Source organism: Bos mutus, chromosome 13 (genome assembly GCF_027580195.1).
Source record: "Bos mutus isolate GX-2022 chromosome 13, NWIPB_WYAK_1.1, whole genome shotgun sequence".
Lineage (NCBI taxonomy): Eukaryota > Metazoa > Chordata > Mammalia > Artiodactyla > Bovidae > Bos > Bos mutus.
The window spans coordinates 31,648,823-31,673,953 of NC_091629.1; the positions used below are offsets into that span (position 1 = coordinate 31,648,823).

Below are 25,131 nucleotides of genomic sequence, written 5' to 3' on the forward strand. Positions count from 1 at the left end.
TAATGAGATTTGGTCCCATCACTTCATGGCAAATAGATGGGGAAACAATGGAAACTGTGAGAGACTTTATTTTGGGGGGCTCACAAAATCATCTAATCACACTGGGACCACAGCCTTGTCTAACTCAATGAAACTAAGCCATGCCCTGTGGGGGTCACCCAAGACGGGCGGCTCATGGTGGAGAGGTCTGACAGAATGTGGTCCACTGGAGAAGGGAATGGCAAACCACTTCAGTATTCTTGCCTTGAGAACCCCATGAACAGTATGAAAAGGCAAAATGATAGGATACTGAAAGAGGAACTCCCCAGGTCGGTAGGTGCCCAATATGCTACTGGAGATCAGTGGAGAAATAACTCCAGAAAGAATGAAGGGATGGAGCCAAAGCAAAAACAATACCCAGCTGTGGATATGACTGGTGATAGAAGCAAGATCCGATGCTGTAAAGAGCAATATTGCATAGGAACCTGGAATGTCAGGTCCATGAATCAAGGCAAATTGGAAGTAGTCAAACAGGAGATGGCAAGAGTGAATGTTGACATTCTAGGAATCGGTGAACTAAAATGGACTGGAATGGGTGAATTTAACTCAGATGACCATTATATCTACTATTGCAGGCAGGAATCCCTTAGAAGAAATGGAGTAGCCATCATGGTCACCAAAAGATTCCGAAATGCAGTACTTGGATGCAATCTCAAAAACGAAAGAATGATCTCTGTTTGTTTCCAAGGCAAACCATTCAATATCACAGTAATCCAAGTCTATGCCCAAACCAGTAATGCTGAAGAAGCTGAAGTTGAATGGTTCTATGAAGACCTACAAGACCTTCTAGAACTAACACCAAAAAGATGTCCTTTTCATTATAGGGGACTGGAATGCAAAACTAGGAAGTCAAGAAACACCTGGGGTAACAGGCAAATTGGCCTTGGAGTACGGAATGAAGCAGGGCAAAGGCTAACAGAGTTTTGCCAAGAGAACGCACTGGTCATAGCAAACATCCTCTTCCAACAACACAAGAGATGACTCTACACATGGACATCATCAGATGGTCAACACCGAAATCAGATTGATTATATTCTTTGCAGCCAAAGATGGAGAAGCTCTATACAGTCAACAAAAACAAGACCGGGAGCTGACTGTGGCTCAGATCATGAGCTACTTATTGCCAAATTCAGACTTAAATTGAAGAAAGTAGGGAAAAACACTAGATCATTCAGGTATGACCTAAATCAAATCCTTTGTGATTATACAGTGGAAGTGAGAAATAGATTTAAGGGACTAGATCTGATAGAGTGCCTGATGAACTATGGATGGAGGTTCATGACATTGTATAGGAGACAGGGATCAAGACCATCCCCATGGAAAAGAAATGCAAAAAAGCAAAATGGCTGTCTGAGGAGGCCTTACAAATAGCTGTGAAAAGAAGCGAAGCGAAAAGCAAAGGAGAAAAGGAAATATATAAGCATCTGAATGCAGAGTTCCAAGGAATAGCAAGAAGAGATAAGAAAGCCTTCCTCAGCGATCAATGCAAAGAAATAGAGGAAAACAACAGAATGGGAAAGACTAGGGATCTCTTCAAGAAAACTAGAGATACCAAGGGAACATTTCATGCAAACATGGGCTCAATAAAGGACAGAGATGGTATGGACCTAACAGAAGCAGAAGATATTAAGAAGAGGTGGCAAGAATACACAGAAGAACTGTACAAAAAAGATCTTCACGACCCAGATAATCACGATGGTATGATCACTCACCTAGAGCCAGACATCCTGGAATGTGAAGTCAAGTGGGCCTTAGGAAGCATCACTACGAACAAAGCTAGTGGAGGTGATGGAATTCCAGTTGAGCTATTTCAAATCCTGAAAGATGATGCTGGGAAAGTGCTGCACTCAATATGCCAGCAAATTTGGAAAAATCAGCAGGGGCCACAGGACTGGAAAGTGTCAGTTTTCATTCCAATCCCAAAGAAAGGCAATGCCAAAGAATGCTCAAACTACCGCACAATTGCACTCATCTCACACGCTAGTAAAGGAATGCTCAAAATTCTCCAAGCCAGGCTTCAGCAGTACGTGAACCGTGAACTTCCAGATGTTCAAGCTGGTTTTAGAAAAGGCAGAGGAACAAGAGATCAAATTGCCAACATCCGCTGGATCATCGAAAAAGCAAGAGAGTTCCAGAAAAACATCTATTTCTGCTTTATTGACTATGCCAAAGCCTTTGACTGTGTGGATCACAATAAACTGTGGAAAATTCTGAAAGAGATGGGAATGCCAGACCACCTGACCTGCCTCTTGGAAACCTATATGCAGGTCAGGAAGCAACAGTTAGAACTGGACATGGAACAACAGGCTGGTTCCAAGTAGGAAAAGGAGTACATCAAGGCTGTATACTGTCACCCTGTTTATTTAACTTCTATGCAGAGTACATCATGAGAAACGCTGGGCTGGAAGAAGCACAAGCTGGAATCAAGATTGCTGGAAGAAACATCAATAACCTCAGATATGCAGATGACACCACCCTTACGGCAGAAAGTGAAGAACTAAAAAGCCTCTTGATGAAAGTGAAAGAGGAGAGTGAAAAGGTTGGCTTAAAGCTCAACATTCAGAAAAAGAAGATCATGCTTAATTTTTGTCTGCCTGACATATCAAAACGGAAGTACTGGACTCTCCCACTGGCTGGTGGACTTTTATCAATTTCTTCCTCTAGTTCCACCCATTTATACTGCATAAATTTTGAGGTTATCTCATTAGGTGCATATGTCTAAAATACTCCTCTTTGTCAATTGAACTTTCCCATCCTGTTTTTCGGCGGCACCACACAGCTTGTGGGATCTTATTTCCCCAACCAGGGATTGAACCCAGGCCCATGGCAGTGAAAGCTCTAGTCCTAACACTGGACCACCAAAGAATTCCCAGAACCTCCCTATCCTTAGCAACTTTCGTCTTAGGATTTGTCTGCAAATAATATAATAGATGGTTAGTATTTGCCCCCTGAGATTCTTTCACCCATGCTTTTACTTTCAGTTTTGTACACTCTTATGTAAACCAGTCTGTAAATAGTACTTCTAGACACATCTGTGATGAAGGATCATTTTTTTTGTTTTTCCCAATCCATTATAGGTTAAGACTTTCATAAAATATACCAAAAAATAAATTCCTAGAATTAAAGACATGCAAACTACAGGCCAGATATTTTAGTACTGGACTCAACATATATAAAAATGACAGGCAAATAGCTTTTATCAACTTCTGGACATAAGTTGTTGCAGCCTTCAACAATCACAGCCACACTTATGAACTCAGTGTTGCAAACGAGTATATGATCAGGATTTCATTCTGCTACCTGGTCTAACAATCTACTTTTTAATTGACAAGTTTAGTCCATTTATTGATATTGGTACACTGGGCTTGTTTTTCTCATCTCTGTAAGTCTCTCTCCTTCCATCACCAAGTTGATATGGCCTGAAATATAATTTGAGCATATTATTGGCATTTTTTTTCCTTTGGCCTTCACTACATTTTAACGACCAAGTGCTATATTGCGTCTACCCAAATTCATATACTGAAACCTAATCTCCAGTGTGTTGGTACTAAGAGGTGGGGCTTTGGGGGGGTAGTTAGGTCAGGAGGAGAAGGGGATGACAGAGAATGATGGTTGGATGGCATCACCAACTCTATGGACATGAGTTTGAGTAAGCTCTGGGAGTTGGTGATGGACAGGGAAGCCTGGCGTGCTGCAGTCCATGGGGTTGCAGAGTGGGACATGACTGAATGACTGAAGTGAAAAATGTAACTCCACTAACAGGGTTGATGGAAAATTTGGCATTCATGGGATGATCCTAGCTCTACAGGGCTTCGTTCTTGCTCATTCTCTCTGGAAGCTTATGTACCAACATGAAATAATCTCACAATAGTAAAATGTGACAGCTCATACACCTTTTAAATGTCCGAAAACATGCAAAACTAAACAGTAAGTGGTATAGAAATGTATATATATGCAAAACTGTGAAGAAAAGCAAGTAAAGGATAAACCCAAAATCCAGGTAGTGGGCCTCTCTTGGGGAGGAATGGGGGTGTACCAGGTGAGAGGTCCATGGGATAGGGGGTGGGGCTTTAATATTGACACGTGCTGTTGTCCCAACTAGGGGTGAGAACATGGGCATGAAATACCTCACATGTATTTTCCTCACGTATATAGTGGTGTAAGGTGCAACAGTTCATCTTGTAACTGGATGCTTAGCAGTGACTCATAGGTCAGGATATTGGGAACTGGAAGCAGCAGGCTGAATTCCTATGGAAGCAGCTGTGGTGTTCACTATGGCTCAAACTGCCAGAGACAAACGAGGGATACAGATGTGGATTTATTGTTGTTGTTCAGTCGCTGTGTCTGACTCTTTGAGAGCCCATGGACTACAGGACACCAGGCCTCCCTGTCTTTCACCGTCTCCTGGAGTTTGCCCAAGTTTATGTCCATTGAATCAGTGATACCATCCAACCACCTCTTCCTCTGCCACTCTCTTCTCCTTTTGCCTCATTAGAAAAGACCCTGATGCTGGGAAAGACTAAAGGCAACTAGTTGGAGAAAAGATGGGGATGGAGGAGCTCTAAGTCTGCTCTAAATTAAGAAATATGCCCAAAAAGCACCTTTGGATTTGTCTTCATATTCCGCTGGGAACCATGCCTTTGACTGAATGAGCAGCTCTCAAGCTTGGCTTTGAGCTTTTTCTGGCACCCACACCTCTGCATTTCCTGTACCAGCCTCAATCCTAAAGGAGCCAAGATTGCTCTGGGAACCTTAGATTCCACTGTGTGGACACGACAGTCTTTCTGGTCACCAATACCTAAAAGGTCTCCAGCCTCCAGATGTCACTAACTTACTAAGAGACTCATAATTTCACCCCAAAGCCCAGCATGAGGGCATCCTCCAACCAAGGTCTCCTTTCCCTGTTAGGTATTCTCCCAAGGAGACAAATGTTCTCTAGCCATGGGGGCCAATGATACTTCAGCAACTGCTATCCTCCTTTGAGTTTTAATGTATTAGAACCTGCTGAACTGAAATTTTTATTAGTTGATTTCCCTCTCCTAGGTGATGACTTTTAATTAATGACAAGTTTCTTAAAGACCAGCCAAAGTACATGAACAGCAGAATTGCGTCCAGGAGAGCTTTTATTTGTACGGAACAGTTTTAAAAATACAGAATAAAATAGCTTTATCTCTACTATTATTCACAACATCTGGTCCAAATATTACATATTAAAATACTTAAACGTTTAATGAAGGTATGTTAGAAAAACAATATGAAAATTCTTTTTAAAAACGCCATAAAAGAATTAGACATAAAAAACAACCCCACCCCAAATACCCTCAATATGCAAAATAAAAATAAAAACCAAACAAAATCCCAGAAAGGTATATAGCCAAAGTCAGTCACAAAAACTTAAGGAAAATATAGGCATCCCTACTGTTTTAAGAACAGTCAGAAACTGACTAACATGACAAAGGTTGCTATGAATGAACAAAAAGTGTTTTAACTTGACCGTCAGTAAGATGGCACCACTGGGGAGGGTGTCCTAAGTGCCAGGAAACACACAGAGCAATTCTAAGGAGGCTGGATGTCACCAGTGTAGGGTGAGGACAAGGAGGTCAAGAATAGACTAAAAGGACAGGAATGTGTGAGAGGCAGCTGAAAAGGGATCTTCAGTGTTAACATGCTTCAAGGGTCCAAGGGCAGAAGCTGAGGACTGGCAAAAAATGGGCAACTGTCTTGCACTACTCCACTTGTGACTGCAGGAGGAATGGAGGGTAGAGGAGGTCCTATTCTCTGTGTCAAAATCGTAAGGGGACAGAGCACAATACAAGTAACATATGAGGCCCCAAGTGTTTTCCTAAGACCAAGGGGTAGCTCCCTGGAGAAGTGGGCCCTGTGAGAGCTCAGGCTGCCAGGGCATTCAGGGGGCACAGCCGGGTGAGCAAACCAGCAGGCAGCAACAGCCATGCCAGGCATGCTGCCCGCAGCTGTGTGTCCACCCCAAGCTGTGGGGGTGAGTATGCAGGATGCTGCCTTTCTGTGCATCAGACAGGTTCTGGGATGAGGCTTCTGCCTCAGTTCCTTATTCATCTCCTATCTGGCCTGACCACTCTTGTGGCATTGATTGTTATGGAAGATTATAGTTGTCAACTTCAAGTCCAAGTTGCTAGTACTAATATTTCAGCAGGGACATGAATTAAAGAAATAACAACTTAGCTCATGGTCATAAAATATATGCGTGGGTAAATAAAGTATAAACACATACTAGAGATTCATCAATGGAGAAATTCTATCATCACATGACATTGTCATGAAAATTACATTCCCTCCCTGGAAAACTGTGACTATTATCCTGGGTAGAAATATTATTTTACTATATGGAAATACTGCAATATTCATGCATAAACCAGGTTATCATTATGAAAGTCAGTATTCTACAGTATGAAGTAAATTCTGTGTATGAATTTGTTACCATGAAAACGAGAAACCATCAGGACCCTTGCCTTGATCAATCACAAGAAACTTACTACAATCTAACACTGAAGCCCTCTTAAGAAATATTCTGTATCAGTAAATCTATGTGAAATTTGTGAGAATAAGAATGAAAATTGCCTACAAAGACTGGAGCCATTTCCCATTTTTCTATGATCCATGTTAGATATGTTATCAAAACCAGTGTGGCTTCTCCCTTGCCCCCCAACCAGTGATACTGCAGCGTCTTTTGTCCTATTTTTAAGTTTCTACTTTTCACATCATGATCACCAATATAAATGGGAAAATGCGGGGGTAGGTGTTCAAGTGGGAATTGGAGAATGAATGCTATGTCCAAGGACATTCACATTCAAAACATCCTACAACATTCAACTGGCCAAAGCATGGGGTGTATGTGGCCCCAATAACGCACATGGCAGGTGCACAGGCACAGTATCCCCCAAAACCTCCTTTTCAGGTATGTGCTCAAACCAAGAAGCAGATGAATATAGTTTTTTTTCATCTACAGACTCATTCTGCAGTGTGTCTGCAAGCAAGAGGACATTTTCTAACCTCCTATGCCTTCCCCCCCCACCATGGACAGAGAATCTAAGTTGGCCCCAATGGAACGAGAAGGGGGAAAACCCTCTTTTTCCAATAGGAGGTGTGGGCACAGGGCTTCTTTGCACATTTTGAAGACTTGCACACGTCCTGAGTGTTACCCATTGGGAGAGAAGATGCCTGGGTCAAGTTAAGCTGAAGGGAACTTGTTCCTGAATTACCAATGGTTCAGAGGCTTTCATTTGGGTATTTGGTCATTCTGCTCATCTAGAGAGCAAGAATACTGCAAATCTCTGGGATGTTTAACAGTTTTCCCCACTGTTCAGAGGAGAGAAATTGGAGATGCTAAGCAAAATACAAACAGAATAAACTAGGCAATTAAGGTGACAACTAGGGCTGTCAGTCTTCAGGACTCACCAAGTCAACAGGATGAAAATCATTAACCAGTGTGCTTCTAAATATGCTCCCCCCCAAAAAAAACCCATACAAATTTAAATTTAGAGTCTTTCTTTACTTAATTTGCAATAAGGTTTTGGCAAAACAATGCAGTAGCTCTGGAGTGTTCTTGCCAGAATAGGCCTTAAAGCCCCAAACTTTATAGGAGTCAAGGCCAGTTGTGGGGGCCAGAAATTCACCATGTGGATTCAAGGCTGCCAAGAGCCATGTGCCCACTGCCTGTAAACAATCAGGTAAATAAACACTCAAGAAGTACTATCTCATGAAACAAGGTCACTCAGGTTTTTCTTTTGACTGAAAATTTCAAACCAAATTCAGTTAAGTCATTTTTGTCAGAAATAATGTTATTAATAAGAATTTAAGAGAGGGGGACTGCTAGCTGCTTTTCTTACCCCTTCAACAAGAAAGGAAGCATTTGGTCAGGGGATCTAGTCTTCCCCTCTGGAAAATAAAAATCCAGTGGACATTCAACATGACAACCCACAGAAAGTCTCCTTAAGCCTTAACTGCCAGATGTGAATGGCAACTTAACTGCAGTGATTAATTTACCAGGATGCGGAACCATTCAATACGGCAGCTGTTTTGTCACCTGCCCTGGCTTCCCTTCTTCAGAAAACAAATCAACGTATAACTTAACTCATGGTTTCTGGGCTCTGGTCCAGCAGTCAGTTTGATAAACAGATTAAGCATTATGTATTTACACTTTCATGGTATCAAGCAATACAAAACACAACCACAAAAATGGTTACTGGCCTTCTAGAGCCATGACAACAAACTTCCCTGTTGGTGTCCATAGCTTTAACAAATGCTGGTTCCTTTCTTAATGGGGGATAGGAGATAAGGGACAAGTAATAGGGATGTAAGGTAAGAGGGTCACATGGAAAAACACTGATTTAAAAAATCCATAATCAGTAACATTAAATAGGAATAAAATCTTGTAATTACAAATACACACAACGATAACTGACATCCACATGTCAGCAGAGCCAAGATCCTCATAAATATCTGCTTGGTGCCTTTGTGCAGCACTCTATACCCGTCACACCAGCCAGGAGTGATGAATACCAAATAGAGTGTCTCAGCTACTAGTAAAAAGGAGACCAATAAGAGATGGGTTGGCCTAGCTTGGGCCAGGGTGGCACCAAGAAAGTGTACTTGAGAATCAGATACTGATTTCAAGGTACTTTCCCTTCCTGTCCAATCCCCCAATTTCCATTCTATCTGTACAGACTTTACCCATGCACAGATCTGGGCACAGTGTAAAGCATCTCACTGTTTTCAACTGGCTAGCAGCCACCTACACACAGTATCAGGCATCATAAAATCACACTTGACCAGTCAGTTGTGACAATGCAAGGATATTGGTACCTCCTGACCAGAGGAGGTCTCTATAGGTACAGGTCCTGGTGCTTTCAAGGACAGAAAGCCCTGGAGGTGCCCTGTAAGTAAGCTAGCACAGGGTGTTAGAAGGGGACTGCAAACAAGGAGTCACTGTAGACTTCAAGCATCCACTCCCACAGGAGAGCAGGAACTTCAAATTCAGTGACCATGACTATCAACGGATGTTCTCAAGGGCTTAAATAAAAAGATAGATGAGACATCGTATTAGACATGATCACAACCCACAAGAAAAAGCTACCTGTAATCTGTCTTAGCTCTGGGGTGGAGAATGTAAATGCAGATCTACAAACATATATGTTACTGCTTGTTACTCAGCAAGGAACTATAGGTTCATGCCTCACTGTGGCCAGGCCACAGGATGAGCTACGGCTATACTGTGGCCTGCGAGTCTTCATCTGAACTCCGGCTACTAGCGCTCTTCCCGAGGCCTTTCCATGTGTAGCCTGCAAAGGTTGGGCTGATGGGTAAGTAGCTGAAACATCTGTATTTTTTAATAATGTTCATGCCAAATGGCAAATCATAGGATTCCATGCCATCGAGAGACTTGCTCCCTTTGCCCACGCCCTTCTTCCATTTTCTGATTCCTCTTTCCTCTGGAGTACCTGTGGAACACACACAGCAAAACAAAAACAGAACAATGGAATGTTTAGTTAAACAGTTCTACCAAGAATTGAGATTCTCTGCTTCTGTTGTCCTGTAGATTGAATGGAATAGGATGACAGAAAAGAGCACTTGAGGAAGTAGTAGTTGATGCTTAAGCCAGAAATCTAAGAATCACTAACCACTCAAAACAAATATTTCTAAAACACAGATTTGATCTTGCAAAATAGGATCAGAATCCTTATTACATCTCACAATGACTTCACTACTCGGTCACTGCACACCCACGACCCCCCTCATCTAGACATCAGTTCAGTTCAGTTCCGTTCAGTCACTCTGTCATGTCCAACCCTTTGAAACCCCATGGACTGCAGCATGCCAGGCCTCCCTGTCCATCACCAACTCCTGGAGATGACCCAAACTCATGTCCATTGAGTCGGTGATGCCATCCAACCATCTCATCCTCTGTCATCCCCTTCTCCCGCCTTCAATCTTTCCCAGCATCAGGGTCTTTTCAAATGAGTCAGTTCTTCACATCAGGTGGCCAAAGTATTGGAGTTTCGGCTTCAGTCCATCCAATGAACATTCAGGACTGATTTCCTTTAGGATGGACTGGTTGGATCTCCTTGATGTGCAAGGGACTCTCAAGAGTCTTCTCCAACACCACAGTTCAAAAGCATCAATTCTTCGGCACTCAGCTTTCTTTATGTAGACATACCTTTTTTATATTGCTTTGCTCCATTTTACTGGGGGGTGGGGTGCATTTGTCACAAATTCCCCACTTGTGGTCCTATGAGGATGAACGTCCACTGGTGTAACACTCTTGGCAATTCTGCACCCTGACAGATGAGTCAACAAGAAAGATCTGGATCTTCATGGCTCAGTACTCCTGGGCTCCTTTCCAAAAGTCTTTACAGTGCAGATAGCACTGGTACCTGCTTTTAGCTCCATGGGAGCCCTAACAATATAGTTCTCTGCCTGAGCCTGGGTGATGAGGTCTATCCTATGGTGCAGGGCTTAAGAACTTCTCATTATTTTCGCATATATAAGCTATACCCTCCCATGGGCATTTCAGTAATGAAACTGACCATTTCCATCTGCCTGACTCCTTCGTCTCTCTTTCTATTAAGTGCTGACTTAGGAAAGAAAGAGGATATTACTGACCTCCCACAAATTTAACACCTTCCACCTACTCATGTGTGTGATTCCTTCTGCCCGATGTGTTCATCTCTCATTTCCCCAGTGACCTGTTCTTGATTGAGGCTTTTGGAGGTAGATTAAGGGCAAAATCTCAACAGAACCTTTAAGCTCAAAAATAAACATCACCCTTCCTTGACAGGATGAATCTACCAGTGTGTCCATGGCGGCATTTCACAACAATATAAAGTAGCCTTCTCTAGGAAGCCACAAGGCAGGGCCACATCGCACCTTAAGTCTGTCACCCAGCACTTGGCATAGAAGGAGGAGGAGTGCTGTCCGCTGGTAGCAGCTGGCTCAGAAGTATGTGAACAAGTCAATGAAAGCCAAATTGCAGGGCTCCAGGCAAGGCTGAGCAGGAGGGCAGGTAGCTGGAGCATGCTCAAAGCATCCTGCTGCCATATCACCATATACAAAGAATTCATCTGTTTTCTCTTAGAAATAACTCAGCAAGAAGGAAAAAAACTAAGTTTACTAGCAAAAAAGTGATTCATGAAAGGTGGCTCAAGGTATCATCTTAACCACTTTAGAAAAGTGTAATCAGTGATGGCTTTGAACTGATTCATGCTTCCTGCTTCCCATATTTATTTGGCAAAAAGGTAAGTCACATATATAATAAGCATGTTTGATATATGCCACATACCTGGGATGGTGTTATCCAAAATAAAAGCCACACAGCCTCCTACAAACATAGCAGTTGTGAGAAGAACATTCAACACTTGATCGATTCCTGTTATCCCTAAAAACAACATAGCAACAGGTCACAGACAGAATAGACTTGTCCTTGACTTAAAAAGGAACACTGGGGTGGACCCTAATTGCCAATCAATGCAGTGCATGAAAGTGTAAATTTCTATTGCGCATGTATAAATTTTCGCCAGTAATGCCTTAAACTACTATGACAATAATAGTAAATAAATTATTTAAACTACTTTCAACAATAATCAAGTTATCGCCATAAGGAAAATTTCTAACAATGATTCACAGAAAGTAAATCTAACAGAGGGGACTTCCTCAGTGGTCCAATGGTTAAGAATTCCAATGCAGGGGACGAGGGTTCGGTCCCTAGTTAGGGAACTAAGACCCCACATGCCTCAGAGCAACTAAGCCTGTGTACCACGACTAGAGAACCTGCACTCTGCTCGATGAAAGATCCTGTGTACCACAACTAAGACCCAGCACAGTCCCCACCCCAAATCTCATAGAATGAAGTTCATTCTATAATAAACTATGAAGCCTTCAGGGGTGTGGGGGAGTGCTGCTTGCAGATTATTAAAAAAAAAAAAAAAAAACCAATATAAAAGATGGCTACTTTAAGGTTGAAAAGTTTACAAAGTGAATAACAAGATGACAAAAATATTTGTGAGATCAGCAATCAAATGAAGGGCTTCAAAATTCTGGGTTACTAATTAGTGCTTAGCTGCTTTTAATTTAGAGCAAATTTATTTCTAAAGATGTCATTATATGAATGAGATACATTAAAATAGAAATTCACACACTTTTTATATTTAAAAATATAATGATCTCCAACAGAAAAATAACATGTTTGGTGAGAATGTGGAGAAAGAGAAATCACTGTGTTCAACATACCTGATGGGAATGTTGTGAGCAATGTCCCATAGCTCACCTGCTATGGAAAACAGGTATTCCTCAAACAGTTACACAGAATGGCCCAACAATTCTATTCCTAGCCATACACCCAAAAGAATTAAAAACAGGTACTCAAACAGTCCTCATTACCAGGCAGATTCTGCTGTTTGTGAATTGCCTACACACTAAAATTTATTTGTAAACCCAAAATGAATACTCGTGGTGCTTTTAGTCATTCACAGACATGTACAAAGCAGTGAAAATTTTGAGTCACCCAACACACATGTTCCCAGCTGAGGTTAAACAAGGTAATGCTCTGCCTTCTGGTTTCAGCTCTCAGACCGTAAACAATATTCTTTTAGCAGTCTGTATAATAACACTTTTTTTTTTTTTTGCATCTTTGTGGTTCTTCATTGGTGATCTCGCTATTTAAAACAGCCCCATTGCAAAATGGCCATGAGGTGCCTAATGGAGAAAATATGTGAGATGAATGTCATTCAGGCATGAGATCTAGTGCTATTGACTGTGTTCTCCCAAGAGCTATGGTTCAGGATTTGCTAGGTCTATATTCACGGGGATTTTATAGAACATAACTACCATGAGTGAGAACTGCCTGTATTTGCACATCAATGTCCGTAACAGTACTATTTACACTAGTCCAAAAGTAGAAACAACTCAAATGTGCATCAGTGGAAAAATGGATAAACAGATTATGGTATACACATACAATGGAATATTATCTAGCCATAAAAAGAAATGAAATACTTATATATGGATAAATCTTGAAAACATTCTGACAAGTGAAAGCCAGACATAAAAAGTCACATAATGTAGGATTCCATTTATGAAACATCCAGAATAGGTAAATTTATAGAAATAGAAAGCAGACTGGTGGTTGCCAGGAGCTGAGAGGAAGGGAAATGATGGGGGTTAACTATTTAATGGGTATGAAATCTTATTTTGGGCTGATGAGAATGTTTTGGAAACCAGAGAGAGGTGGTGATTATACAACATTGTAAATGTACTAAAATACCACTGAACTGCTCACTTTAACATGATTAATTTTGTTATGTGAACATCAGCTAAATAAAAAATATACACATATATAAAATGATCCCCAATTCTGCATAAAATGTCAGCAGCAAAAGTTGTTTCTTAAGATGTTCTTCCTTTGTTCATTCTTTATGATATTTGGGTATTAACATAAAAAGGAATTAGGGACTTCCCTGGTGGTCCAGTGGTTAAGACTTTGTCCTCCAATGCAGGGGTTGCAGGTTTGAACCCTGGTCAAGGAGCTAAGATCCGACATGCTTTGTGGCCAAAAAGTCAAAACATAAAACAGAAGTAATGTTGTCACCAAGTTCAATAAAGACTTTAAAAATAGGCCACATCACAAAGAACTTTTTAAAAAAGGAATTAAACATACACACACTACTACATATAAAACAGGTAACTAATGAGCGCCTACTGTATAGCACAGAGAATTCTACTCAGTGCTCTGTGGTGACCTAAATGGGAAGGAAATCCATAAAAGAGGGGGGTATGTATGTTTGTATAATGATTCACTTTGCTGTACAATAGAAATGTATGCAATATTGTAAAGCAACTATATTTCAATAAAAATTTTTTTAAGAAGGTTGATCTTGAACTCAAAATAGTTGTAATTCCAACAGAAAAACATGTATATGAAGTTAAGTTTCAAGAAATTCTATATTTTAATATAGCCTTAGTCTGAAAAATCAAAAGGTTTTACAGACGCATTCTCCCAAAGGGTAGGGTCCTGATTTGTTTGGCTTTTTTTTCAAAAAATGAACAGATGGAAGCAGGGAGAGGAAGAAGGAAAAAAGGAGACTGCCACGCACATCAGTTACATGCATGTGCCAACTCAAGTGGGGAGTGTTGCAAAGGGATTCAAGTTAAACTTCAGCCAAGCGGACTGCAATGAATACACAGAGGAACATTCATTGAAATGATTCCTGAAGTTCCATGAACTGGTGTTTGTGGTTCCAATTTTGCCACAAGATTCAAGGCCTGTTTCTCCTACCTGTGACGAGAGGGTTCTGTCTGAGGTAACTTGGAAGGACGAGCCCAAAGAAGATTGAAAATCCAAGCACAAAGAGGTTCCGGGAAGAATTTAAATCAATGAACTGCAAGTTAGAGAGTCCAACAGCTGTGATCATTCCTAGAGAGAAAACATCAGACCACAAGTTCCATTATCTCACCTATGGCATGGATGACAAGTATGCTGTCCAGGGCAGACTCCCTACAATGGCCTTTCTCTGTCCCATCAGAAACAAGTTGGGAGACCTGTGAGGTGTCAGGATGGAACCAGAAAGTGACCACCTGACTCAGGCACTATCTGGGTTTATTCAGAGGCATAAACATTACACTTTCTTTAGACCAGGCAGAAAACTAAAGACAATGGTTCCCCTTAAAAACTCAATTCAAACATTTCAATTACATCAGGATATGGGCCTGAATATCAGGTCCCTGATTACTAACGTGAATGGCACAGAGATCAAATTGACTCCCTTCTGTAAAAACTGACAGTCTTGAATGGCCTACAGGGAGACGATATCTGAGCTCAGATCAATTAGAAATGGCAACTAGGGACCTCCTTGGTGGTCCAGTAGTTAAGACCGTGCTTACAATGCAGGGGGTGTGGGTTCCATTCCTGGTCAGAGAACTGGGAACTAAGATCCCACACCCTTGTCTATGGCCATACCATCCTGAACATGCCCTATTTCATCTGATCTCAGAAACCAAGCAGGGTTCGGCCTAGTTAGTACTTGCATGGGAGATCCCACATGCTGTACAGTATGGGCAAACGAAAGAGAAAAGAAAAGAACGTTGCTCCTGAAGGTCTTATCTGCAACTAAATCTGTAATGGAATAATTCAGATACAAGAAAAGAAACAGCTTCTATACCACATTAAAAAAATGTGATATCCAAAGATATCTGCAGAGGATATTCAAGGCAGTATGGTTTCAATAAAGCATGATAAGAACCTTAAAAAAATGGCAACTAGAGACTAAAATTTAATCTGATTTTTCCTAGCTCAGTTATTCTACCTTTAATATCAATTCAACTCAGAAAGTGATATGCATTTATATGTTTATAAGGTATATCCTTTTGTATTTTAAAATAGAAATTTATCATTATCTTCAGTCTCACTGAAGGAATTCCTTAGCAATGTGAAGAAAGAAAAGGAGCTTGAGAAGAAAGCCAACTATCAAAGAAATGGAATTTTACCAAAGAGAGTACAGAAGAGGGCACCAAGCACAGGATCTGGAAGGGAGGCGAAGAGCGCACTGAACTTTCCGATCATCCCCAACGCAAGCATGAGGGCTGCGCCGTACTGTATCACGCGACGACTGCCAACCTGCAGGACACACAGAGGGCAGAGACAGGCATTCACCTTGAGGTCCTCCAAGAGCACACTCAGGTCCTAGCAGGCAAATGTGACCAAAACCCACAGACAAAATCTAGGTTACCCTTAAAACTTTTAGTTAAGAGGGTCTAACTTTACAATGAGGATTGATATCAATACATAACTACTGAAAACACATCCAGGGTAAAAAGATTCTCACCACCTTTCCTTGTTCCCGTCCCATCTGGTTCCTGCTGGATTTGACTATGGGGACTCCAGGGCTTGACCTATGGGTCTCTGAGCCCTGGGCAATGTCACCTCACTCTGCACTCACTCCTGAGCTGTGGTCTTGGGTTTCTTAATGCCTACAGCCACCAGCCAGGATGATCTGGTAGTGTCTCAAATCCAAAATGCGAAAAGTACACTTGACCCCTGCTTTTCTTCTGGGTTCCGGCAGATGAGACAAAACAGTTCTGGAACTTCTCCTCCCAGCATATTAATCATGAGAGGTGGCACAGCCTAGAGACCACCGTGTGCAGGATTCTAGAGCTGAGAGGCCTGACTCCTATCTCTGCTCCATCTCTAACCATATGATGGGCATTAGCCTCTCTGGGTGGCAGGATCCTCATCTCCGTGACAATGAACAGCGTGCTTCTGCTTTGAGGATTTATAAGCTCCATGTAAAATAGTCTGAACAACATCTGGCAAGCATTAGGTTATTTGATAGCCTCCCACCTGAACTTGCTTCCTCTGGCCTTTCTTCTGCCCACCTGTCCTCTCCATTGTAACGGAGTAACCTCTTTAATATCATGATTTAGGAGATCAGGTCCCTGCCTAAGTCTTCTGGTGCTCATCCCCCTCCTGGCCAGTTCTGACACATATCAAAGTACTGATACTACCCTAAAGCTACCTCCCCTGCAAAGCCTTCTTTCATTCCAAGGCTCGATTCTCCCAACATTGGACTTCTGCAGCATCACACACAGCATTTCCCATGTGGACTCAACTTTATTGGTTAAGTTTGATCTCTGCCTTCTAGAAGCGTCCATCTAGTTCACTGTCACTCAGGTAACAAGAGACAGAGCTGGCACTGGGCTCAAGAATCCTGCACTATTGGTCTCCACTCTGTGCTGCCTCTCCCAAGAGAACATCCTGAGGACATAAACTGGATTAAAGAGCTTCCAGAAATGGAATAGTGTCCACAATGCTTTATGTGGGAGTTACAATGAATAGGAAATGGCTATTTAAATAATTAAAATGAAATGAAATGTAAAACCGGACTCAGTTGTACTAGCTACATTTCAAGTGTTCAGTAGGAATAAGCGGCTGGGGGCTCCCTCAGGGGATAGTGCAAGTACAGAACATTTCCACTGCTGCACCATTCTCCTGGATGATTGCTGGGCTAGACCTTGCAAGAGCTTCTCAATGAGCCCAAGGGTCAAGTTCAGAGTAAGAAGCAAATCTTGTACTGAGCTACCCGGCTAGAATCAGTCACAGCTGATGCTGGAGCCTAGCTTCCATTATTCCAATTTACAGCTCATCCCCTTATACCACCACTAAGTGCAGGGATGCAGCAAAAAGGGCCATGCAAATTGGCAATGGAGCAAAAATGACTGACGCTTGGCTATATTACATGATAAGGAAGCCTTTCATTTACAAAAAGCAAGCATTTTCAGCAAACATTTTCAAGGACCAGCACTTCAGAGTGAGGGGGAGGTGATGGATACAAATACAAGTAAATCATAAGCTTATGATCAAATACTGATACTGCTGCAATTATTAGGTTGTGGGTTGTCCAGTGGGAAGAAAAAACTCTGAGAAGTTGGGGAGGATTCCCTAGAGATGGTCTTGAGGGATGAGTAAGACAAAGAGCAACCAGACAGAGGGATCCATCTCCCAGCAGAGTCAGTCCTGTTAGATGTGCAGTGGGGAGGACTGGGCTGGCCCTAAGGATGCTGAAACAATAAATCTTGTATGAAAACCATGCATGGAGGGCTGATCTCCCTTAGACGCTGTCCAAAAAAAGCAGCAAGTTAGTCACTCTTTTGTTCAACAAACATTAACCAAGTGCCTGTTATACATTTCTATTCTAAACACCAGAGACACAGCCCTAAAATCCCTGCCCTCCTGGTGCTTATGTGAAGCCTTCACATCTTTCTCACTGCACTCTCCCTGGAACCACTTCCTAGGCTCCCTTCTGATCTCCTTCTTGAGTTGCAGCTCTGCCTCCAGGGCCACTGAAAAATTGACACTGCATTTCTGACTTTCCAAAAGTGTTCAACAGGGTGGTATGCTGCAGAGGAGAACTGATCTCCTTTTGGATACCATCAAAAAAGATAGTATGGCCAAGAAGATGGTGTTTACTCTTCCTAGAAATAAACTTAGGTCTAAATATTATATAACAATATCTCTAGTTTGCTTATCTAAGCACATGCTAAATGCTTTACATGAAGTAATTCCAAAATTCTGCAAGAAATTCAGAGAGAAGATGTAACTTGCCCATGGTCATGTCAGAAGAATATGACAGAGCCAGGGCTGAATCCAAAGCAACCACCTCCCTACCATGTCATGCTGCCCTTTTCTGTGGGACAGACAGTGGAACACTCTCAACATAGCAGTCCTGCATATGGAATCCAACCCATTCAACCTGCAGAACTTCAGAACATACAGCAGGGTAGGCAGCCTCACCTCTAATCAAGTAGTCAGAATGTCCATGTCTGTACATGGAATGCCATAACTGGATAAAGGACAGTAAATAGTAGAGTTGCCAGGAAATGGAGACAGATCCTCAGAAAGAGCCACAGATCACCCTCTTTCTATATGTTCTGGAAGACTGGTACAATGGTCCAGACTAATGCTGTCTGAAAGAATTTCACACAATGATGGAAATGTTCTGTACCTGTGCTTTCCTTTGGCATCCACCAGCCACATGTGGCTACTGACTACCATACTGTACAACATAGACATAGATCTAGAACTGCTAGATTTCACATATGAGTTCTTATCAGAAAAGCAACTGTTCCAAGCCCTTCAGCTGGATAAAAGGCAGGATACAGCCTTAAAACTTTTGCTTCCTTTTTCCTGGGCAGGGATCTCCCATTAGCCACATGGTTTAGGCCACAGAGAAGTTTCTGGTGCTAGTCCTACTTCCCAACCCCAAGGCATTTGTATAGATGTCTCAATTATAGCCCCTTGTGAGTAAGAGTAATGGAGCCAACTCCCTCAAATTGATAAGGCCTCTGCTAGGGGAAGTGGCTCCAAAGGAATTCAGAGAGAAGATCAATTGGCTCAATTAAAAAATGCTGGCAGGGTGCCTTTTCAGAATAAGCCAGCACCATCTAAATTATAATAAAGGTAATTATTTCTCAAACCATCTCAGTAATGTTTTAGAAGGAACCCTAATGACAGCACTACTTACTCCCTATAGTGACTCTAGTTAAATTATCTGTGATGTATTTTAAAGAGGTGCAGAAAGAGAGCTAGCTTATTAAACTGTTTCCCCAAGAGTCCCTCCATCTATAATAATTTTACCATTATGTTATTTTGGATTAGTTACAGGTCTACAGGTTCATGGCAGCAAACTTGCTAGAGAGTTAATGGCTTACACCCCATTTGGTGCCCATTTGACCCTCTCCTTAGCTCTGTGTGCTCAGTATCTGCAGCAATAGGACCCAGGGATCCTGGAAGGAAATGCCCATCAGGCAGCCCTCACATGTCATGCACAAGGAGAGACAGGCAGCCAGCGTGGCCACTGGCACACCTAAGGTTGAGCTCTGTGATGGCCTGGCCAATTTACAGAAAAACCAACCAGCAAGTCAGGCTTGTACAATGTATGCTCCACTCCCTCTGACCTGGATTTGCAGTTAAAATTACCCAAACCAAGTATCTGGTTTCTTTTTCCTGATTATAGAATAGTGCAAAGAGCTGGAGGAAGATTTCTAATTTTAAAGAGGTCAAATGATTCCAGAATGCTCCAACTCACCCCCAAGTTCTCAAGATACAAGGTTGAGGAGAGGGAGACCTCTGACCCATGCAGTCCATCTTGGATGATGCTGAACCAGTTCTAACCGTGTCTAGCTGCGCAGCATACAATGGCCAGGGCCGAGCTGCATTCCTCAACACCCTGGGCTAACAGCAAGCATTGGCCCAAAGCAACTGGGATATAAAATTTATTTCCTAATAAATCTGAAAGGCCGAGAAGCAGCCTCCTTGTTCCTGAAGCTAGATTATGGTATGTATACTTGGAGTGGGGTTAGGGGGAAAGACAAGTGGGGAGGACTTCAGACCAGGTACCGCTTCAACCTGAGTGACTTGCTATGGCTTGTTGTGTTCACTAACTCCACAACAGATTTCATCTGAAAGAGAATGATGCTGCTACAGTTTGAAAACTTCATTAATTCTTTACTGTAAGATTGATTTATTTGTAATGGGTAAAGCAATTTCTGGGGCTTCCCTGGTAGCTCAGCTGGTAAAGAATCTGCTTGCAATGCAGGAGACCCTGGTTCAATTCCTGGGTCGGGAAGTTTCCCTGGAGAAGGGATAGGCTACCCGCTCCAGTATTCTCGGGCTTCCCTGATGGCTCACACAGTAAAGAATCTGCCTGCAACCTGCCTGGGTTTGATCCCTAGGTTCGGAATATCCCCTGGAGGAGGGCATGGCAACCCACTCCAGTATTTTTGCCTGGAGTATTCCCATGGACAGAGGAGACTGGCGGGCTGCAGTCTAAGGGGTCGCAAAGAGTCAGACATGACTGAGCAACTAAGCACAGAGATAGAATGCAATTTCTAATCTAGAATTAGTGCCATCTCCTAACTGGTCTCCTGTTTCCACCCTCTTCCCAGACCCCAGTCGTCTACTTTCATCATAGCAGCCATAGTAATTCTAAAAAAAAAACACCCAAAACAAAACCAGATGGACTCACACCCGGCGGGACTCTCTGACTACTTCCACTTAGGCTTTGGCAGCCTTTAAGGCCTACATGACCTGGTCCTCAGTTACCTCAAGAACCTCATCTGCTCTTACCCAATGACCCCCACTCCCATCTCTGCTCCTGCCCCACTGGCCTCCTTGCTGAGCTGCAGCATACCAGGGTGGTTCTGTGATAGCACTCTGCCCCCTGTCTGAAAGCCCCTTCCCTAGGTACCTGCACAGTTCCCTCCCTCAGTTCTGTCAGGCCTTTGCTCAAGGTCACCTTCTCAGTGAGGCTTAGCCTGATCACCCTAACTTACCCCTCTGATCCCCCCATTTTGCCCCATATTTCTGTCATACTTATTATGCTTACTATTTATTGCTTGTCTTCCTCTGATAGAATGTAAACTCCATAAATGATGGAAATATTTTTCTTTTTCATTCACTGATGTATCCCAAGTGCCTAGAATAGTGGCCTCACAAAGGGTCAGTGCTTAATAAAAATTTGTAGAATGCATGAAGAAATAGCACCTGAATGCCTGCCTACCCAGGCCAGTCAAGGGGAAAGAGACCTCTATCAGCATTCCAAAAACTCATCAATGAATCAAAAAGAGATGGGGAAGAAGATAATCTCAGAATTGGAGGCCATCATTTCGGAACTCACAGTGGCCAGACCAATCAACAAAACGGATCAACATTTAGAGGCCCAACCATTTAATTATAAAAATATCTGTACCTTAGTAATTCCCAAAACTCCAATGTTGGGACTGGATGAAGTAGAGCCATTCCCAGTTCCAAAAATGCCATCGAGAACACAGGAGAGACCCTCCACGAAAATCCCCCTAAAATGTAAAGGAATGGAGTAAAGAAAAATATTAATTCAATGGGAGAAACACTCTGAAATAGTCTAAATGGTTATGACCCAAAGGCAGGGTCCACAGACCTGTAGCCTCTACTCTCCCCAGGAGGGGTTAACAATGCAGAATCCCAGGCCTGAAGATGCACATTTTAACAGGGTTCTCCATGCTCATTCATGGAGAAATGAAAGATGTGCTTTCAGAAGCACATCTCTGAATCACACATTAGATGCAAGTGTTGAAAAATTATTCCAAATTAAAATATTTTTGCCAGAAAATAATCATTTGTGGTAATCTAAGACAACATAGGTCATCCATAGATTTGACTCCTTTCTTATTAATACAGTTTTATCAGAAAGAAAATGCTTTGTGATTTTATAAATGTTGGAACTTTCAAAAGAGCCAATATATAAATAATTTATTCATACGCACTAGCTCCATTAGAGAAAAATGGAAAAGCTAGGGCTCCAAACACCAACAGAAGCAATGCAAAAGATGCAGAGGTATCAGCCCTTTCGTTCTCATCACACACAATTCCTTCTGGAAGGGTGGCAGCTGGCTGGGAAAGGTGGGATGATCTGGGCTACTTTATTTTCTTTACAGCTTCTATACAGCCCAATTTAACCCCAGCATTGAGAAACTGAAGACTATATCTACTGAGAATATAAACTTCACAGCTCATAAACCTCTAGATTTTATAGACTTCATTTATTTCTGCTCTTGTCTCTCTCTATATGAATTGTAACTGTGAAATGAACAGTAGGGAAAACAAGAAATCAAAGGGGACAATACATCCATGATCCCAAACCAAGCAAAGAACAATGGCAGTGTCTGGCACTTGTTTTGCTGAGTTTAAGGTCTGGCGAGATCTCACAGAGAATGTCTTATACGATTGTCACCATGAGAAAGAAGGGTGGGAATTCTGCTCTATATTATTTGGATGTGGAAAATGAGAGCAAAACAGGGGCAGTTACTTATTCAAAACAAACAGCCAATAAAGAGCCCTGATGCTTGGCTACTTCATGTTGAAACTCTTGACTGTCCAAACCAAAGAGCAAAGTATAAGGCACTGGGCCCAGTGAAGAGTTCATTTTCTCAGGAACCCACCTGTTTATTGCATGGATGGGAGGTGATGGGGCACAGGACAACCTTGCACAGGCATAGTAGTCCCCGATAGACTCGATAATACTGGCAACAACCGCACTGAGCATGCCGATGACACCAGCTGCAGAGACAGTGGGCAGTCCCCACTGAACTAAGGAAGAAAAACAAGCATGAAAGCCTCATAAACTTTCTTAGAGGGGCAGGCGAAAGTTATCAGGATATTGAGTCATTCAGTATGTCAGGACTCTATAAGAACCACTCAGATTTTTAAAGCTCATGGTAACTATTTTTACACATAAGTCATCAGTGCAAAATGCCTGGGAATAGTTCCTGAGTTGAATGAAAACAGTAATAATCAGGATTGATCTGCTTTATTTAAAAGAAATTGTTTGACTGGAAGAGGCGGGTGCTCCTCTTTCTTGCTTCAAAGCCACACTCAGTGTCTGCTAAATTAGAATTTAACACAGCCTGCTGTGTTGGGATGGGTATTTGTATGCAGAGAATGTTTAGCCCTGCTGTGCAAAGCATGGTACAAAACAGTGCTCCTGTCCAGAGGGAGGCATCAAATGGAAAAGCAGTGAAAAGTCATCACGTAAATTTAAATGCCAACAGTCGAGCATGGCACAAAGTATAGACAACCCTTTTCTAGTATAATACCAGCACTTTTTTAAAAGTACATCATGTTACAGAAAACTAAAGAGTTTCCTTTAAGAAAGCAAAGCAAAGACCCCAGGTAGATTCATTTTGAGTATCCGGATTTAAAAGTGTATCTATTTGGACACTGAAAACCACTGATCTTCTTTAATAAAAACAGCATGAGGAACCTTCACTGCTAAAATGAATAGACTTCTTTGTGAAGTACCTAGACTTTCTTTCCCTGAACCATTAGTTATTACAGAGCTACTCAGTAGAAAGTACATGAAGAGAAATGTGTAGAATGTCTTGTGCAGGGGCCAACAATATACCTAAAAGATTTCAACAGTGCAATGGTTGGATGTCGCAATCAGTACCAGTTAGGAAGTCAGGAAGTGCCACAGTCTCTGTTGAAGAAGAGTCTGGAAAGCAGCACACAGAGCGGAGAAGGCGTTCTGGAGGGGCAATCAGTGGATGGACAGAGCCGGGGAGAAATAGGCTGCTGCTCACCAGAGGAGGCCTGGGGCAGGTGGGCTTGGAAGGCCTTAACCAACCTCCTGGAGGGGCTTGGCCTCTGGCTCCTGGGTGATGGAGCAACCCCAAGTTTAGGAGGGGAAAGATAACACATAAAGTAAGATGTACAGAATATCCCTTGTGTGTGTGTATGGACAGAACTTTTCCTTCCTGGAGCTCACTTTGCCCCATGGGAGCTGACCAGGGGATGTTGAGGCAGTTTATATTCAGGGGTTCAAGGTCCAGACCCACCAGCAACTGGTTTGGTCAACATCTCGTCCCTGGACTAGTTTGGAATGGATTCTTCTCATGCAGATGATTTCTTTATCAAGCAACATTTTGTGTTTTCTAAATAACCTTTGATACAGTTTTCTTTACTAAGGCAGCAATATGGTTTCATTTATGTGTCTAGATTTTGGGATGGGAGTCTTATTTTATTTTGCCATTTATTATTTATCAGAAATTGCCTTTTATTTTCTCAGACTTTTTACTTTAATTGCTTTCTTATCCCCCACACTTTGCCTGAAATCCTCAGCAAGATTTTTAAAATCTTTATCCTATTTACTTCAACATTTAAAATTTATAATCTTAATTTTTGACCCCTTTTCCTTCAGATTATTTATTTAAAATTTAAACCTGTTGGCCTCCAGCCTTCTATTTAAGCCTGTTACTTCATCTTTCTTTTCATCTAGAACTTTTAGTTTGTTACTTGATAGCAGGGTTTCTCAGCCTGGCACTTTTGACATTTTGGATGTGAAATCTGTATTTTAACAACCAGTCCAAGTAATTCCTAGCATACTAAAGACTAAGAACCACTGGTCTAGATATATAAAAACTTGTCTCTGGATTAAGATACATGAAAACTTATCTCTGGATTAGGAAGTACATAAGACTACACCCTTCTGGCTCAGGGAACAGCTCTTTATCTAGGGAAGCTCTGGCAATAGAGGAGCTGGTAGCACTCAAGGGCTGTTGTGAAAAGAAACCAGACAGCACCCTCTGCAATCATAATGTTAAGGACCTGCCCACTTGGTTATGCCTCCCTGTGCACAGGCCCCATGGTCCCTGAGCAAAGTCTCATCTCTCAACACACGCACAGCTGCTTCTCTGGGACAGCCCGCTCTGTGTTTCTATTAATATTTGTGCTCATCTTGGGAGCCACATGTATAGGCAGAGAGGACCACCCATATGTGCTGTGGGGGCTACCTGCCTTCCCATGGCTTCAACTGACTCCCTCATCAACAGACTTTTAATCTCATTTTATCTCAGATTACATGTATGTTTATGAACCTTGTATGGAGGGGACAGGCATACATAAATACATACTTAAACCATATAATCTGATGAGATTCAGAATGCTTTAGAAAGACTAAACTTTTTACAGTGTTTGTAAATGTGTTAAGACCAGGACGAACAACTTCCAGAATCACTATCGTTTAACATGCTTAG

The 25,131-nt window shown here is 42.1% G+C and overlaps 1 protein-coding gene across 3 annotated transcripts in view; it reads right to left on the reverse strand.

The window, feature by feature from the left end:
- Positions 1–5,144: 5,144 nt before the first annotated feature.
- The window catches only part of SLC23A2 (solute carrier family 23 member 2), a 142,427-nt gene continuing 122,440 nt past the window's right edge, over positions 5,145–25,131 (reverse strand). For all 3 annotated transcript variants that reach the window (XM_070381241.1, XM_070381242.1, XM_070381240.1), the window contains 6 exons: positions 22,540–22,687; positions 21,312–21,417; positions 15,553–15,682; positions 14,345–14,482; positions 11,354–11,449; positions 5,145–9,515 (listed from right to left, as the gene is read on the reverse strand). In XM_070381241.1, coding sequence (XP_070237342.1) covers positions 9,283–9,515; positions 11,354–11,449; positions 14,345–14,482; positions 15,553–15,682; positions 21,312–21,417; positions 22,540–22,687 — 851 coding nt within the window. In that variant the 3' untranslated portion in view covers positions 5,145–9,282. The remainder of the gene's footprint in view (positions 9,516–11,353; positions 11,450–14,344; positions 14,483–15,552; positions 15,683–21,311; positions 21,418–22,539; positions 22,688–25,131) is intronic.